Below are 14,223 nucleotides of genomic sequence, written 5' to 3'. Positions count from 1 at the left end.
ACAGAATATATTCAATATATGTTATTAGTTTTTGCTCTAACCTAATGTATATGTTACTCACCTTAACCAATAAACTTTTAAATCTCAGTTGATTGACTTACTGAAGATATTATGAGATGAGGCTTTTGATGTTTTAAATTTAGGTTTGTGTCATTTAAGTAGGTAACCATTTTTTTTTAAAATAGGTAACCATTTTTAACTATAGTTTCTCCATTTTTTTCCCCTCTGCTATATAAAGACTATATCATTGAAACACTGTATCTAATGGATACTCCTAAATGAGCATATATTGTGTAGCTAATTTATTATTGTGATTTTGGAATTAATTATTCACTCCTGGCCAAACCTGAAACACCAGCTCTCAGCTTGTCTGTGTTGTAATTTTCACAATGTTTATAAACTACTAGCTTTTGATTACTACATGTTATCAGATTATTATGCAAGCTGTGAAGTTTTAAAAACATCTTTTTACGGTTTTAATTTTTGTTTTTATAATAAAATTTGGAACAAAAGTAATGCACAATAAATGTAAATTTTTTAAAAATGCAAATAAGCAAAAAAGAAACTAGAAGTAATCTATATGTCTATGACAGCGATATCTATCCTCTTTTAACATTTTGACATGTTTCCTTCTACTCTGCTTTTTAAGTATATAAGTACTTATTTTGTAAAAATGGATTGTGCTGGATATGCTGTTTTAAACTGCTGTTTAACTCATTTTATAGTAGATCTTGAAACTTTTCTCATGCTATTTTTTATATTTTTCTACAGTAAAAATTTTAAGGGCGGTAGTTATAAATAATCCCATAATTTATGTATATCTTAATTATTTAGCCAGTTAGTTATTATAAAACATTTATATTCCAATTTTTCTCTCTCATGAAGAGTATTGCAACTTATAGCACTTGTTCAAACAATTTGAAAACTTTAAACATAAAAAAGTTTATTGATAAGCTAGAAACAAGTGAAGACTGATCCTCAAAAAATTGGCAGGTCCAAAACTATGGAGGTAGGAAGTGAGAAATCTATTTTATCTTGGATTAATTCTTTTTCTACCACAGTACACACTGGTTGGCTTTAGCCAAAGTTCCTAATCCCCTGAGAAATCGGAAATTTGGCCAAGAGAAGTTGAATTTCTTACTGTTGCAGTTTTATTAAGTAGAGTATACATTTAACTTTCATTTGTGCTATAGTCCACACAGTAGTGTGGTTTGTCACAATTTTTTAATAGAAATACCTTATTACAGTTGCATGATACAGTTATTCTATATTTTAATTTATTTTTTAAAATGACATTTGCCAGTTATTTTGGTTACATCTACAACATGTTTATTCTTTTATTCTCTTATTTATTGAACTATGTTAGGCATTGTTATTAAAGTGTAAAATCTCAGAGTATTTTCAAATCAAAGAAATAAACTGAGCCATAACTTTTGTTTCTGTAAAATAAGAATAAATTATCTGAACTGTTAATGAAATGTTAAAAAATCACTGTTAGTAAGCTAAGCATTAGCTCATCAATTGTGTTCTCCAAGTGATCTTACTTAATGTATGTTTCCAATAGGTTCATTCCAGCCAACAAATGAAATGATGCTCAAGTTCTATAGCTTTTATAAGCAGGCAACTGAAGGACCCTGTAAACTATCAAGGCCTGGATTCTGGGATCCTATTGGAAGATATAAATGGTAATTTTATGTAGAGAGCTATGAAAGAATTTTGAGTTTAATGACATAATTATCATATGACTGTTACTTATGTGGTTATGGATTATTCTGTGCACAAAGTATTCTAGGTACTGGATACATTTTTATCCTCTGTGTGCTCTTTTTTTTTTTTTTAAACAAGGGGTTTTTTTAAAAATAAATTTCTTTATTTATTTTTGGCTGCGTTGGGTCTTCATTGCTACATGCGGGCTTTCTCTAGTTGCAATGAGCGGGGTCTACTCTTTTTTGCCGTGTGCTGGCTTCTCAATGCGGTGCTTTCTCTTGTTGCGGACCGTGGGCTGTAGGCGCGTGGGCTTCAGTAGTTGTGGCATGTGGGCTCAGTAGTTGTGGCACATGGGCTTAGTTGCTCCATGGCATGTGGGATCTTCCTGGACCAGGGCTTGAACCTGTGTCCCTTGCATTGGCAGGTGGATTCTTAACCACTGCGCCACCAGGGAAGCCCCCTCTGTGTGCTCTTAACACAATTTCACACAAATAGGAAGGTCTTGGGGAAGAAAAGAAGACAATAAAACCAAAAGAGGTAGATTTATCAAAGATATAAAAGCATTTTCAATTAGTGTTTCCTTTTATGGAGTTTGTTCTTTTTATTATGCCAAGAATAAGTCCCAAACTATATTAAAGAAACAACAGACTCTTCTGCCTCTTTTACCTGCCAAGAAGAAGAGTGACCTCTTGCTTGTCAGGTGACCTTGTTTGCTTTGAGCCATTGAGATAATAAATAACTAGGAGCATGACTCAGGTTCTGCCTTACTTTTTCTCTAAGCTGTCACTCCTGTCCCACTGTACTTGAATAGAAATTTCATTTTTAATATATTTAATAGAATCACAGAATACCTCTGCCATGTTTCCAGTTGACTAACATTTGATGTTCTTAAACACTACTGAAGAGGTGACAAATGTCTAACAGGATGTCTGATGTCTAACATGACCATACGTCATGTATGTCAGGAACAGAGTGTGCTAATTGGCAGAGTAAGTCTTTAAGAGCCACATGTTTTGATGGCTAAGTTTCTTCACCCTGCATTGGAAGTCCTTAAACTCCTTTGGGTATTTCTTTCTTTTTTTTTTTTTAACATCTTTATTGGAGTATAATTGCTTTACAATGGTATGTTAGTTTCTGCTGTATAACAAAGTGAATCAGCTATACATACACATACATCCCCATATTGCCTCCCTCTTGTGTCTCCCTCCCACCCTATCCCACCCTTCTACGTGGTCACAAAGCACCGAGCTGATCTCCCTTTGCTATGTGGCTGCTTCCCACTAGCTATTTTACATTTGGTAGTATATATAAGTCCATGCCACTCTCTCACTTTGTCCCAGCTTACCCTTCCCCCTCCCCGTGTCCTCAAGTCCATTCTCTATGTCTGCGTCTTTATTCCTGTCCTGCCTCTAGGTTCTTCAGAACCTTTTTTTTTTTTTTTTTAGATTCCATATATATGTGTTAGCATTTGGTATTTATTTTTCTCTTTCTGACTTACTTCACTCTGTTTGACAGTCTCTGGGTCCATCCACCTCACTACAAATAACTCAATTTCGTTTCTTTTTATGGCTGAGTAATATTCCATTGTATATATGTGTCACATCTTTATCCATTCATCTGTTGATGGACACTTAGGTTGCTTCTATGTCCTGGCTATTGTAAATAGAGCTTCAATGAACATTGTGGTACATGACTCTTTTTGAATTATGGTTTTCTCAGGGTATATGCCCAGTAGTGGGATTGCTGGGTCATATGGTAGTTCTCTTTGTAGTTTTTTAAGGAACCTCCATACTGTTCTCCATAGTGGCTGTATCAATTTACATTCCCACCAGCAGTGCAAGAGGGTTCCCTTTTCTCCACACCCTCTCCAGCATTTATTGTCTATAGATTTTTTGATGATGGCCATTCTGACTGGTGTGAGGTGATACCTCATCTTTGAGGATTTCTTAGTCCTGTACTTTCCTCTAAGGTCTTTATGACTAGTCATAATAGGTTAAATGTAAGAGCAATATGTTATTTAAGCTGTTTGAAGAAAACTTATTTATTTACTTAATGATTTTCCTCAGAATTGACCTTTGGTGGAGTTAAACTGCTTCTGAAAAATATCTCTAAAATGAGAGGTTTTCTTTTTAGGCAAAAATTTCAAAGGGCTCTTCTCATTATTTGAGGCTTTAAAATTTTCCTGCCCCTCACATTTTCATTTTTTTTTTAGAGGTAAGAAACCTTTTCCATTTTTCAAGTGTTAGACTCTTATTTTTTAATATAAATTTATTTATTTTTATTTATTTATTACTTTTGGCTGCCTTGGGTCTTCGTTGCTGCGCGTGGGCTTTCTCTAGTTGTGGCGAGTGGGGGCTGCTCCTCATTGCGGTGCGTGGGCTTCTCATTGCAGTCGCTTCTCTTGCTGTGGAACATGGGCTCTAGGCGCGTGGACTGTAGAATGCAGGCATGGGCTTCCCTGGTGGCGCAGTGGTTAAGAATCCGCCTGCCTATACAGGAGACACGGGTTCGAGCCCTGGTCCGGGAAGATCCCACATGCTGCGGAGCAACTAATTCTGTGCGCCACAACTACTGAGCCTGCGCTCTAGTGCCCGTGAGCCACAACTACTGAGCCCGTGAGCCACAACTGCTGAAGCCCAGGCGCCTAGAGCCCGTGCTCCACAACAAGCCACCACAATGAGAAGCCCGTGCACCGCAACGAAGAGTAGTCCCTGGTCGCCACAACTAGAGAAAGCCCACGTGCAGCAACGAAGACCCAATGCAGCCAAAAATAAATAAATAAATAATTAATTTTAAAAAATTAACCAAAACTTCTGTTCATTTAAAACATGACTGTGACCGTTCATGTAGTTTCTAAAATGTTCATTTTTGTCACTGTTATTTATAATGATATAAAGACTTTTAAAGAGTTCTTAGCAAATAATTATGAACAGTCTATGGTCTGTATAATCTATATAGAGATTATAGAGACTATATAATGTAGTCCCTATAATCTATGGTCTATAGATAGGTTTTATACTAATTAGTTTTAGCTACTATTTAATTTGACATTTTATTCACTGTGATATTTTTCTTCAAGGTGGCACATTTAAAGAGATCCTTTGGAAACATTAATATAGCTTTAAGTAAGGCCTGTTTTAAATTAATGATCCTATAGCAATAACTATAAATTGTATTCTGAGCAATTGAAATCAGGTGTCTTTCTGTAGTTAATTGGATATTTTTATTTCTAGGGATGCTTGGAGTTCATTGGGTGATATGACCAAAGAGGAAGCCATGATTGCATACGTTGAAGAAATGAAAAAGGTAGGGAAAATAATTCACAATAGAAAATAAAACTACTTAGAGCAGTTTTTTTAAGAAAATATTTATTTATTTATTTATTTTGGCTGTGCCGGGTCTTAGCTGTGGCCCACGGGATCTTCGTTGAGGCATGTGGGCTCTTTAGTTGCGGCATGAATGTGGGATTTAGTTCCCCGACAAGGGATCGTACCTGGGCCCCCTGCACTGGGAGCACAGAGTCCTACCCATTGGACCACCAGGGAGGTCCCTATTTAGAGCAGCTTTGATTTAGTTTTGTTATCAAGCAAATTAGCTGCTTTGTTTTTAGGAACAAAGAGATTGTAATGTGTTAGAATATAGAATTTAGATTATTGAGTTTATCAGGGCTTTATCTGTCTCATCAAAGTTCATCTTAAGGTAAATGTTTTTTCCTTCAGATGTGTCACATTGTGGGGACATGCTCTTTTCTTTTCTTTTCTTAAATAAATTTATTTATTTTATTTTATTTATTTTTGGCTGCGTTGGGTCTTTGTTGCTGCACGCGGGCCTTCCCAAGTTGCGGCGAGTGGCTACTCTTTGTTGTGGTGCGCGGGCTTCTCATTGCAATGGCTTCTTGTCGTGGAGCATGGACTCTAGGCACGTGGGCTTCTGTAGTTGTGGCACACGGGCTCAGTAGTTGTGGCTTGTGGGCTGCGCAGGCTCAGTAGTTGTGGCATACGGGCTTAGGTGCTCTGTGGCATGTGGGAATCTTCCCGGACCAGGGATCGAACCTGTGTCCCCTGCATTGGAAGGCGGATTCTTAACCACTGTGCCACCAGAGAATTCCCGTGTTTTCATTTTTTTCATCTTTCTTATCTTTCTCTATCGTTGACTTCTGCAGAAAGTATATACATAGGAATCTTTTTTTTTTTTTTTTTTCTTGCTGTATGTGGGCCTCTCACTGTTGTGGCCTCTCCCGTTGTGGAGCACAGGCTCCGGACGCGCAGGCCCAGCGGCCACGGCCAACGGGCCCAGCCGCTCCGCGGCATGTGGGATTCTCCCAGACTGGGGAATGAACCCGTGTCCCCTGCATCGGCAGGCAGACTCTCAACCACTGCGCCACCAGGGAAGCCCAGGAATCTTTTCAAATACTGATTTCCCTTACTCAGGAGTGTGGGACTTAACTGGGCTGTCTTGAAAACATTTCTGTTTTCAAACTTTTTATGAGAAATAGGTAACAAGACTGCCCAACAGTGTTCTCATACAAGTGTTGACTCATAAGTTGAGACGTTTCTATCACTGGATTTATCAGTAACAAGCATTTTTCTGTGAATGTAAAAATCCTTCAGAAGCAGAATAAGACAAGGATGCTTTTAGTTTCTCTGGTAACTAGTAAAGAGGGCATTCTTTATTAACTAGCTCTTCAAGGAGCAAATTAATGAAGAAATCATGGATTTTTACAGATGATCTTACTGCCTTTTTATAAAGGAACACTTGTATTGATATGTTGGTAATGGATCAGAAGTTGTGAAATCTAGATCTGTATAATAATCTTAAATAATCTTTGAACATAGAGAAAATATGTAAAAAAGGAATGTTTTTTTGCCAGATGCTTTGATAGTATTAATCTCTGTAGTAATTTTTATTTGGTAGATTCAGAGTAATTTGTTTTGTTTTAATGTCTTCTGCATTGCTCAAAGTTGTGCACTTCGTTACATTTTCACAATTTTTATTTGGTGGACTTTGTCTTTCTATAAAAGAGGTCAGAGCTTAGTTCTTTTGGCTGTTAAGTATATCAGTAGCAGAACAAAGGAGTCTTTCAAAAGCAGAGAGAGAACGATAATGTACAGCTTTGGTTTGATAACATTCTTTTTTCTTTAAATATTGTTATAATCCTTCCTCATTCCCTCCATTTTAACTATTTAGTGGTAATTACTTTTAATTGTATGTTGTAGATTGAGACAGAAAAGACGTGTGTATATATATATCCTATTATTTAAAAAAAGAAAGAAAACCAATAATGGTATCATATTAAACATACTGTGCAGCTACTAGCTTTTTGCCTGTAAAAAAAACATTATAGATATTTTTCCAGTCAGCACACACAGAACTAATCATAGTCTTTTTAATATCTGCAAAATATTCTATATATAGAAATACTTTATTTTGTCAGTCATCAGTTGATGTTTCTTTATTTGAATACTTTTTCACCTAATTTACCTTGCTCTTTAAACTTGATGATTCTAAATTGGCCCGTAGTTATGAAGGTGTCTGAAAGTGGTTGCCATTTCCTACTTTACTTAACACCCTTTTAAAAACACTACCTTGGTGTTAAAGAACACACAATAATTTTACTCTAACCCCACAATTTTCTACTTTATTTTACATTAGGGCCTTTAGTGCTTAATGCACAATCTATAGCTTATTGTATAAAATTTTACACGAAGCTTATGTAAAATAGTTTTGAAAATGAGAACGCTTTTAAATCTTTACTTGAAATTTTCCTAGGGTGGTATAGGCATCAATATATAATTAACATAGATACTTTCAGGAGTCTGTAAAAGCACTTCAAATCTCAAAGTTATCAGTAAGTAAATTATAAATATATTATTTGGTGCTAGTGTGGATCACATTAATAGTTGGTTTTCACAGGATTTGTTTCTTTTGATTACAGATTCTTGAAACTATGCCAATGACTGAAAAAGTTGAAGAATTGCTACATGTCATTGGTCCGTTTTATGAAATTATAGAAGACAAAAAGAGTGGCAGAAGTTCTGATTTAACCTCAGGTTGGACTCTTTTACCTAGTTTTTCGTTCAGCAGCTGATACATTATGCATGCATTAATATTTATATTATATGTCTAATTTTTTTTTTTTACTTTCACATGCCAGTCCGAGTGGAGAAAATCTCTAAATACTTAGAAGGTAGGAATAATGAAATCCATGTGAAACTTTGGTTTAAAATTTATATGCCAAAAGAACTCTGCACAAATTTATATAACTTATGGGCTTTTCACTCAAGAGTTTTCTTTCAAGCAAATACATTGCACCAACTTCCAAAATATTATAAACCTAATTTTTTTTTCAGAGTTTTAAAAAAAATTTATTTTATATTGGAGCATAGTTGATTAACAATGTTGTGTTAGCTTCAGTGTACAGCGAAGTGATTCAGTTATACATATACATGTATCTATTCTTTTTCAAATTACTTTCCCATTTAGGTTATTACAGAATATTGAGCAGAGTTCCCTGTGCTATTCAGTAGGTGCTTGTTGGTATAAACCGTAAGTTTTACCCTTAGGTTATTAAAACATGACAGACGGCTCATTTGTATACAAAATTATAACAGAATTCATGGTTTTATTTTTATGATTCATATTTCATATTTTCTATTTTGATTTATTAATTATATTAGCTATTATATTGCTATGGCTAAAATGACTTGCTAGCTAATTTTAAGTGAATATGTTTGTAGTATGGTTTAACTCTAGTGTAGCTAGCTAAAACAAGACGTCAGTGAATTCACCTCACTTGGTCTTTTTTTTTTTAGAGTTCTGTTTTCGTGTTCTCAGTAACGAATTGAAAGTCTTATCTTTTTACGTACTAGCAGGAGCTGAATAATCTGCAGATTTGCTGGTATTAACCGTAAACATTTGCTCTTTAAATTGTTTTAGAAATTAGAGTGAAATGAGCTCCTAAGAGTCATTCTAAATGACAATTATATATGTTTTAAATAAAAATCAGCCTGCCCATCCTTTTTTTTTTCCTGGCATTCCATTCACAAGGCATCTTTTACTAATTGATCAAAATATTAATCTTCCTGTTCTGTCATAAGGCCTGCAGTTTGTGTCCGCCACACTAACTGATGGTGACTTTTACTGGGCATAACTCTGTACCACACCCTCTGTTTCTGATTTGTCTACCTAGAGGGGTCAAATATTAACAAATAATCTTCTTTATAATTCATAATTTTTCAAGTCAGAAAAAAAATTAAATGTTTTCTGTTTGTGAAGTGTGTTATTAGGATGCAGAGGGGAATAAATCAGGACCTGCTTTGGTTGTGTCCAGCCAACTGCCAGAGGCAAATGTTGAAACAACTATAGCTATAAAAACAAGGAAGAGTGAAAAATGATAATAAAGGCTCAGCTCCATAATCCCTTAGCTATAATTTAAGAGTTCAAAAGGCTTGATAAAGCTTTTTTGATAACCCGTTTGAGAGCAAAACCTGTCCTAACATTAGCAGGAGGAGCAAACCTTGACCTTAAATGACATGAGGCTATTTTAAGTTTTTATCCTATTTTGTACGGCTATTATATTTTGCTACAAATATCTTAATTTTGTTTTTTTTTTAGTGAGATCCACCTTAGACTCTGTTGAAGGTGTCATATACTATACATTATGTATAGTATATGACCTTTGCAAAATTAGAAAACTCTGGATTTCAAATTGTATCTAGATCCAAGAGTTGTAAGAGATGCGGACCTATACCATAATTTATTTAACCTGTACGACTCTAATGGAATTTAGATTGTTTCCTCTTCTGATCTTCAAAAGATGCTGCTGAAAGTAACCATGTACAAATGTCACTTTACATATGTGGAAGCATATCTGTAAGAAATTATATTAGAAATATAATTGTTGGATCAGAGGATGTGGGCGTTAGATAAGTGTTTCCAATTTTGTAAGATATTGCCAAGTTGCAAGACAGTTTGCAATCTTGAGTTTGTTTCTTAAATAAAGAATCATGTTAAAAGTAGCCGTTTAGGCCCAGTAGAACAGATTATCTATGTCACATGGGCTTTTTCAGAATATATATACATAGTAAGTTTTGAAATCAGGAAGTGTAAGCTCTCCAACTTTGTTCTTTTTCAACATTGTTTTGACTATACTTTTTTTTTTTCTGGCCGTGCCACACGGCTTGAGGGATCTTAATTCCCTGATCAGGAATCGAACCCATGCCCCCTGCAGTGGAAGTGCAGAGCCCTAACCACTGGACCACCAGGGAATTCCCATTTTTGACCATTCTTGATTCCTTGCATGTCCCTATGAACTTCAGAATCAGCTTGTCAGTGTTTGCAAAAATGGCCAGCTGGAATTTTGTCAGGGATTGCAATGAATCATAGATCACTTTCGGAAGTATTGTCATCTCAACAATATTGTCTTCTAATCCATTTACTTAAATGTTCTTTAATTTCTTTCAATTGCTAGTTATTTTATTCTTTTGCTGCTATTGTAGATTAAACTTTCTAATTTCATTTTTCGATTGTTTGTTGGTAGCTTGTAGAAATACAATTAATTTTTCTATATTGATCTTGTATCTTGCAACCTTGCTTGACCATTTATTAGTTCTAATAGTTTTTTTGTAGATAACTTAGGATTTTCTATGTATAAGAGCATGTCATCTGCAGAGATCATTTTACTTCTTCCTTGTCAGTCTGGATGCCTTTTATTTATTTTTCTTGCCTGATTGCCCTAACTAGAACTTCCAGTACAGTATTAAATAGAGATGACAAAAGCAGACATCTTTGTCATTTTTTTAAAAAATTAATTTATTTTATTTTTGGCTGCGTTGGGTCTATGTTGCTGTGTGCAGGCTTTCTCTAGCTGTGGCGAGCGGGGCTGCTCTTCATTGAGGTGCGTGGGCTTCTTATTGTGGTGGCTTCTCTTGCTGCAGAGCTTGGGCTCTAGGCATACGGGCTTCAGTAGTTGTGGCACATGGGCTTAGTTACTCTGCTGCATGTGAGAGCTTCCTGGACCAGGGCTCGAACCCGTGTCCCCTGCATTGGCAGGCGGATTCTTAACCACTGCGCCACCAGGGAAGCCCAGACATCTTTGTCTTGTTCCTTATTTTAGCAACAAAACATTCAGTCTTTTAACATTAAGTATGATTCTAGTGAGTTTTCTTAGATGCCTTTTATCAGATTGAGGAAATTTTCTTGTATTCTCAATTTCTTCAGCGTTATATTCATGAAAGAGTGTTGGATTTTGTCAAGTGCTTTTTCTGCATCCGTTGTGATAATCTTGTGGCTTTTATCCTTTAGTCCATTAATATGGTGTACTACGTTGATTTTTGGATGTTGAGTAGGGCTTACTAGTAATTCTCTGTGCTTTCTGCAACTCTCGTCACAGAGCTGCTGTGATGCTGTCAAGTAGTTTTGCTGCAACCATCCATTTGATGGGGGTTTTGGGGATTCCCTGATGCTTTGTTTTGTTGAAGGTGTCTGTGGGTGGTGAGTGTTTCTGTTATTTATTTATTTTTTTGTCAATTGTTATTATTTTTTATTTTCTGGTTGTCAGGGAAAGAGTAAGGGAGATCCAAAAGCTATGCTGCCATCATGATTCTCTAAGAGAGAACAGACCATAATGCCTATGATAGAGTTGAATTTTTACTCCTTAGTTCTACTAATTAGGGAATATAATAAGAATATAGGCCTGACTGTTTAAGATGAATGGAGATTTTATATGTTATTTGGGATGCATGGGAGCATCCAAAATGGACTTGTATAATTGAAAATAAAGCCCAGCAGTTTATGGAGGAAGACCACTGTTTTTGGCCAAGAACCACTTAGGCTGCCTTCAGTATCTCAGAGTTACGGAACTATAATTCCCAATATCACAGAATGGGGTCTAGTAACCGTCAGCACTGGCATCACATGGGAGCTTTATGGCAATCCAGGATCTTAGATTACCCCAGACTTACTGATTCAGATCCTACCTTTTAACTAGATCTCAGGTGATTCCTATCCATGTTAATGTTTGAGAAGCTTCCATGTATTTACTCTCAAGGTATGACTTTGGGTAATAGGACAATTTGCCTTTTTAAGTGATTAATCCCATTTACTAATGCTTTTTTTAAAAAAAAGCTTAACTGTAAAGACATAATAATGTAAGTTGTGTACCTGAAGCCCTAAAGGTAATAAAAGGATAAAAAACTTTTTAGGGGCTTCGGTGGCACAGTGGTTAAGAATCCGCCTGCCAATGCAGGGCATGCAGGTTCAAGCCCTGGTCCAGGAGGATCCCACATGCCACGGAGCAGCTAAGCCCGTGCACTGCAACTACTGAGCCAGCGCTCTAGAGCCTGTGAGCCACAACTGCTGAGCCTGCAAGCCACAACTACTGAAGCCCGTGTGCCACAACTACTGAAGCCTGTGTGCCTAGAGCCCGTGCTCTGCAACAAAGAGAAGCCACCACAATGAGAAGCCCACACACTGCAACGAAGAGTGGCCTCCGCTCGCCACAACTAGAGAAAGCCTGCACGCAGCAACAAAGACCCAACACAGTCAAAAATAAATAAATAAATAAAGTTATATAAAAAAAACTTTTTAATGTAGTCCAACTATAATATTGATAAGATTGCTTTTAGGGCCAAAGCTATGTATGTTTTCAGCATGCTAGCCTATAGCCTATGTCTCTTCATTTACTGTGTATTAAAGATCATCTCTTAACTTTACATTTTGATCGATGTTACCTTAAAAATAATTTATCCACTGTCTTGTTCAGAAAGGATTTAAGATAGCTTTATCATTTTGTTGTGAACTGATAACTGGAGGAATTAATGTAATGTACATATATTTACTGTCAAAGAAAATAATACTGTTCATTATATGTTAAAATTCTAACATTTTACTTCAAGATTATTTTATTAGTTATTTGTGAATTACAGTATTATTTTTAAATTACAACATGATTGTGTGTTATAGCATTACAGATTAAATGGTCATTTCATATTTTAGATCTTGGTAATGTTCTAACTTCTACACCAAATGCCAAAACTCTTAATGGTAAGGCTGAAAGCAGCGATAGTGGAGCTGAATCTGAGGAAGAAGAGGCCCAGGAAGGCATGAAAGGAGCAGAACAAAGTGATAACGGTAATCTTTGGGTTATGAGCTAATCACTCTACATTAACTAAGGCGAAAGGCTATGGAGAGGTTTGGACTTATTTGGCATTGTGTGCGATTAGGGCACGTGGAGGGATGTGGGCTATTGACCCTATAACCAGGTTCGTTGTGGACCAAGAGGCTCTACTACAGAGTTTAGGGACAGCCAACCTTAAGCATAGATGGATTGATGTGAATTGAAGGCAAACAAGGATAGGCCACTCCTCTAGATGTAAAGCCTGAAATGCTGCATTAGAAATGTATTCATTTAAGGTATTGTTTCCAATATAAATATGCATATGTTACCAAGGAGACAAGTTAAATTCTCAATATCTTGTCAAGAATGGCATGGATTCCAGAGAATAGAATGCAAGCAGAGATTCTGATGAAGAGGGAACATTGGAATCGTGGGGTTCTGCATTAGGGGGGCCTTGTGAGTAAGAGTACCAGTGATTCTTGGGGAGACTAGTTTAGAAAGAGGAGGCAGAAAGACACTAAAACAAGCCATACAGCTTAGTTTTGCCTTCACTTTCCAGTAAAAGCTGACAAATAATACCTTCTTTGAAGGCTCTTTTTACTGGCTATGTAGACCTATATATGGCTGGGTCTCATAGAGCAATTTGCCTATGCCCGAAAGAGTGAAAAGACCTCAAGAGATTTATCTCTTAAAAGGGGTTCTAGAAGATTCACAGGGAACTGAAGCAGTTTTGAAACCAACACAGTTTGGGTGAGCTCTCAGCATATAATTAACCCCTTTTCAAGGAGCACCCCATCTCTCTGATCCACGTAGGAAGCCCTTCAAATGGATTATGATAGGCTGGGGAAATGACTACCTGATATTAGAACATAGTGTACAGAAGTTTTCCTACAGTGAATTTTTATGAATCTCTCCATTTTCACATAAAAGATAAGAAAATGATGAAGAAATCTGCAGACCATAAGAACTTGGAAATCGTTGTCACTAATGGCTATGAAAAAGACAGCTTTGTTCAGGGTGTACAGAACGACACTCATGCCAGTCCTTCCCTGAATGGCAGAGGTGCTGAGACAGTAAAATCTGTAGATCAAAACTTGGAGCAAACGGAAAAAACTGCTGTCTGCGTTCACCAAGGTACTGTCACATCAAAGTTGTTTCTCTGGCTTCTTTCTTATGAATAATATATTCTTTTAATAATTTTAGGATATTTAGGAGCTGTTGAGAATTTTAAAAACCTCTATTCAGTAACATGTTAAGGTTTATTAATATTATAAGGGTTTATAGCTTTGAAAGACCAAAATAGGGCCAAGGCTTTTATATTTTTCTTGAAATATTTTTTATTGTGTTTTTATATGGAATTTTAAAATAAAATCTTTGAAATTTTTACTTTTATTACTGAT

General features: G+C 36.2%; 1 protein-coding gene across 2 annotated transcripts in view; it reads left to right on the top strand.

Annotated features, from left to right (window-relative positions):
- ACBD5 (acyl-CoA binding domain containing 5) overlaps window positions 1-14,223 on the top strand; it is a 33,887-nt gene that overhangs the window by 2,272 nt on the left and 17,392 nt on the right. The window contains exons 2-7 of one of the 2 annotated variants that reach the window (XM_065900755.1): window positions 1,565-1,685; window positions 4,941-5,013; window positions 7,643-7,757; window positions 7,862-7,894; window positions 12,703-12,837; window positions 13,754-13,957. In XM_065900755.1, the coding sequence (XP_065756827.1) occupies window positions 1,565-1,685; window positions 4,941-5,013; window positions 7,643-7,757; window positions 7,862-7,894; window positions 12,703-12,837; window positions 13,754-13,957 (681 nt within the window). The remainder of the gene's footprint in view (window positions 1-1,564; window positions 1,686-4,940; window positions 5,014-7,642; window positions 7,758-7,861; window positions 7,895-12,702; window positions 12,838-13,753; window positions 13,958-14,223) is intronic. The other variant, XM_065900765.1, reaches the window with a different exon arrangement.

The sequence above is a fragment of the Phocoena phocoena genome, chromosome 2 (assembly GCF_963924675.1).
Source record: "Phocoena phocoena chromosome 2, mPhoPho1.1, whole genome shotgun sequence".
Taxonomy (NCBI): domain Eukaryota; kingdom Metazoa; phylum Chordata; class Mammalia; order Artiodactyla; family Phocoenidae; genus Phocoena; species Phocoena phocoena.
The sequence above is the reverse complement of the archived record's forward strand: the minus strand, read 5'-3'. Positions and strand labels throughout refer to the sequence as shown.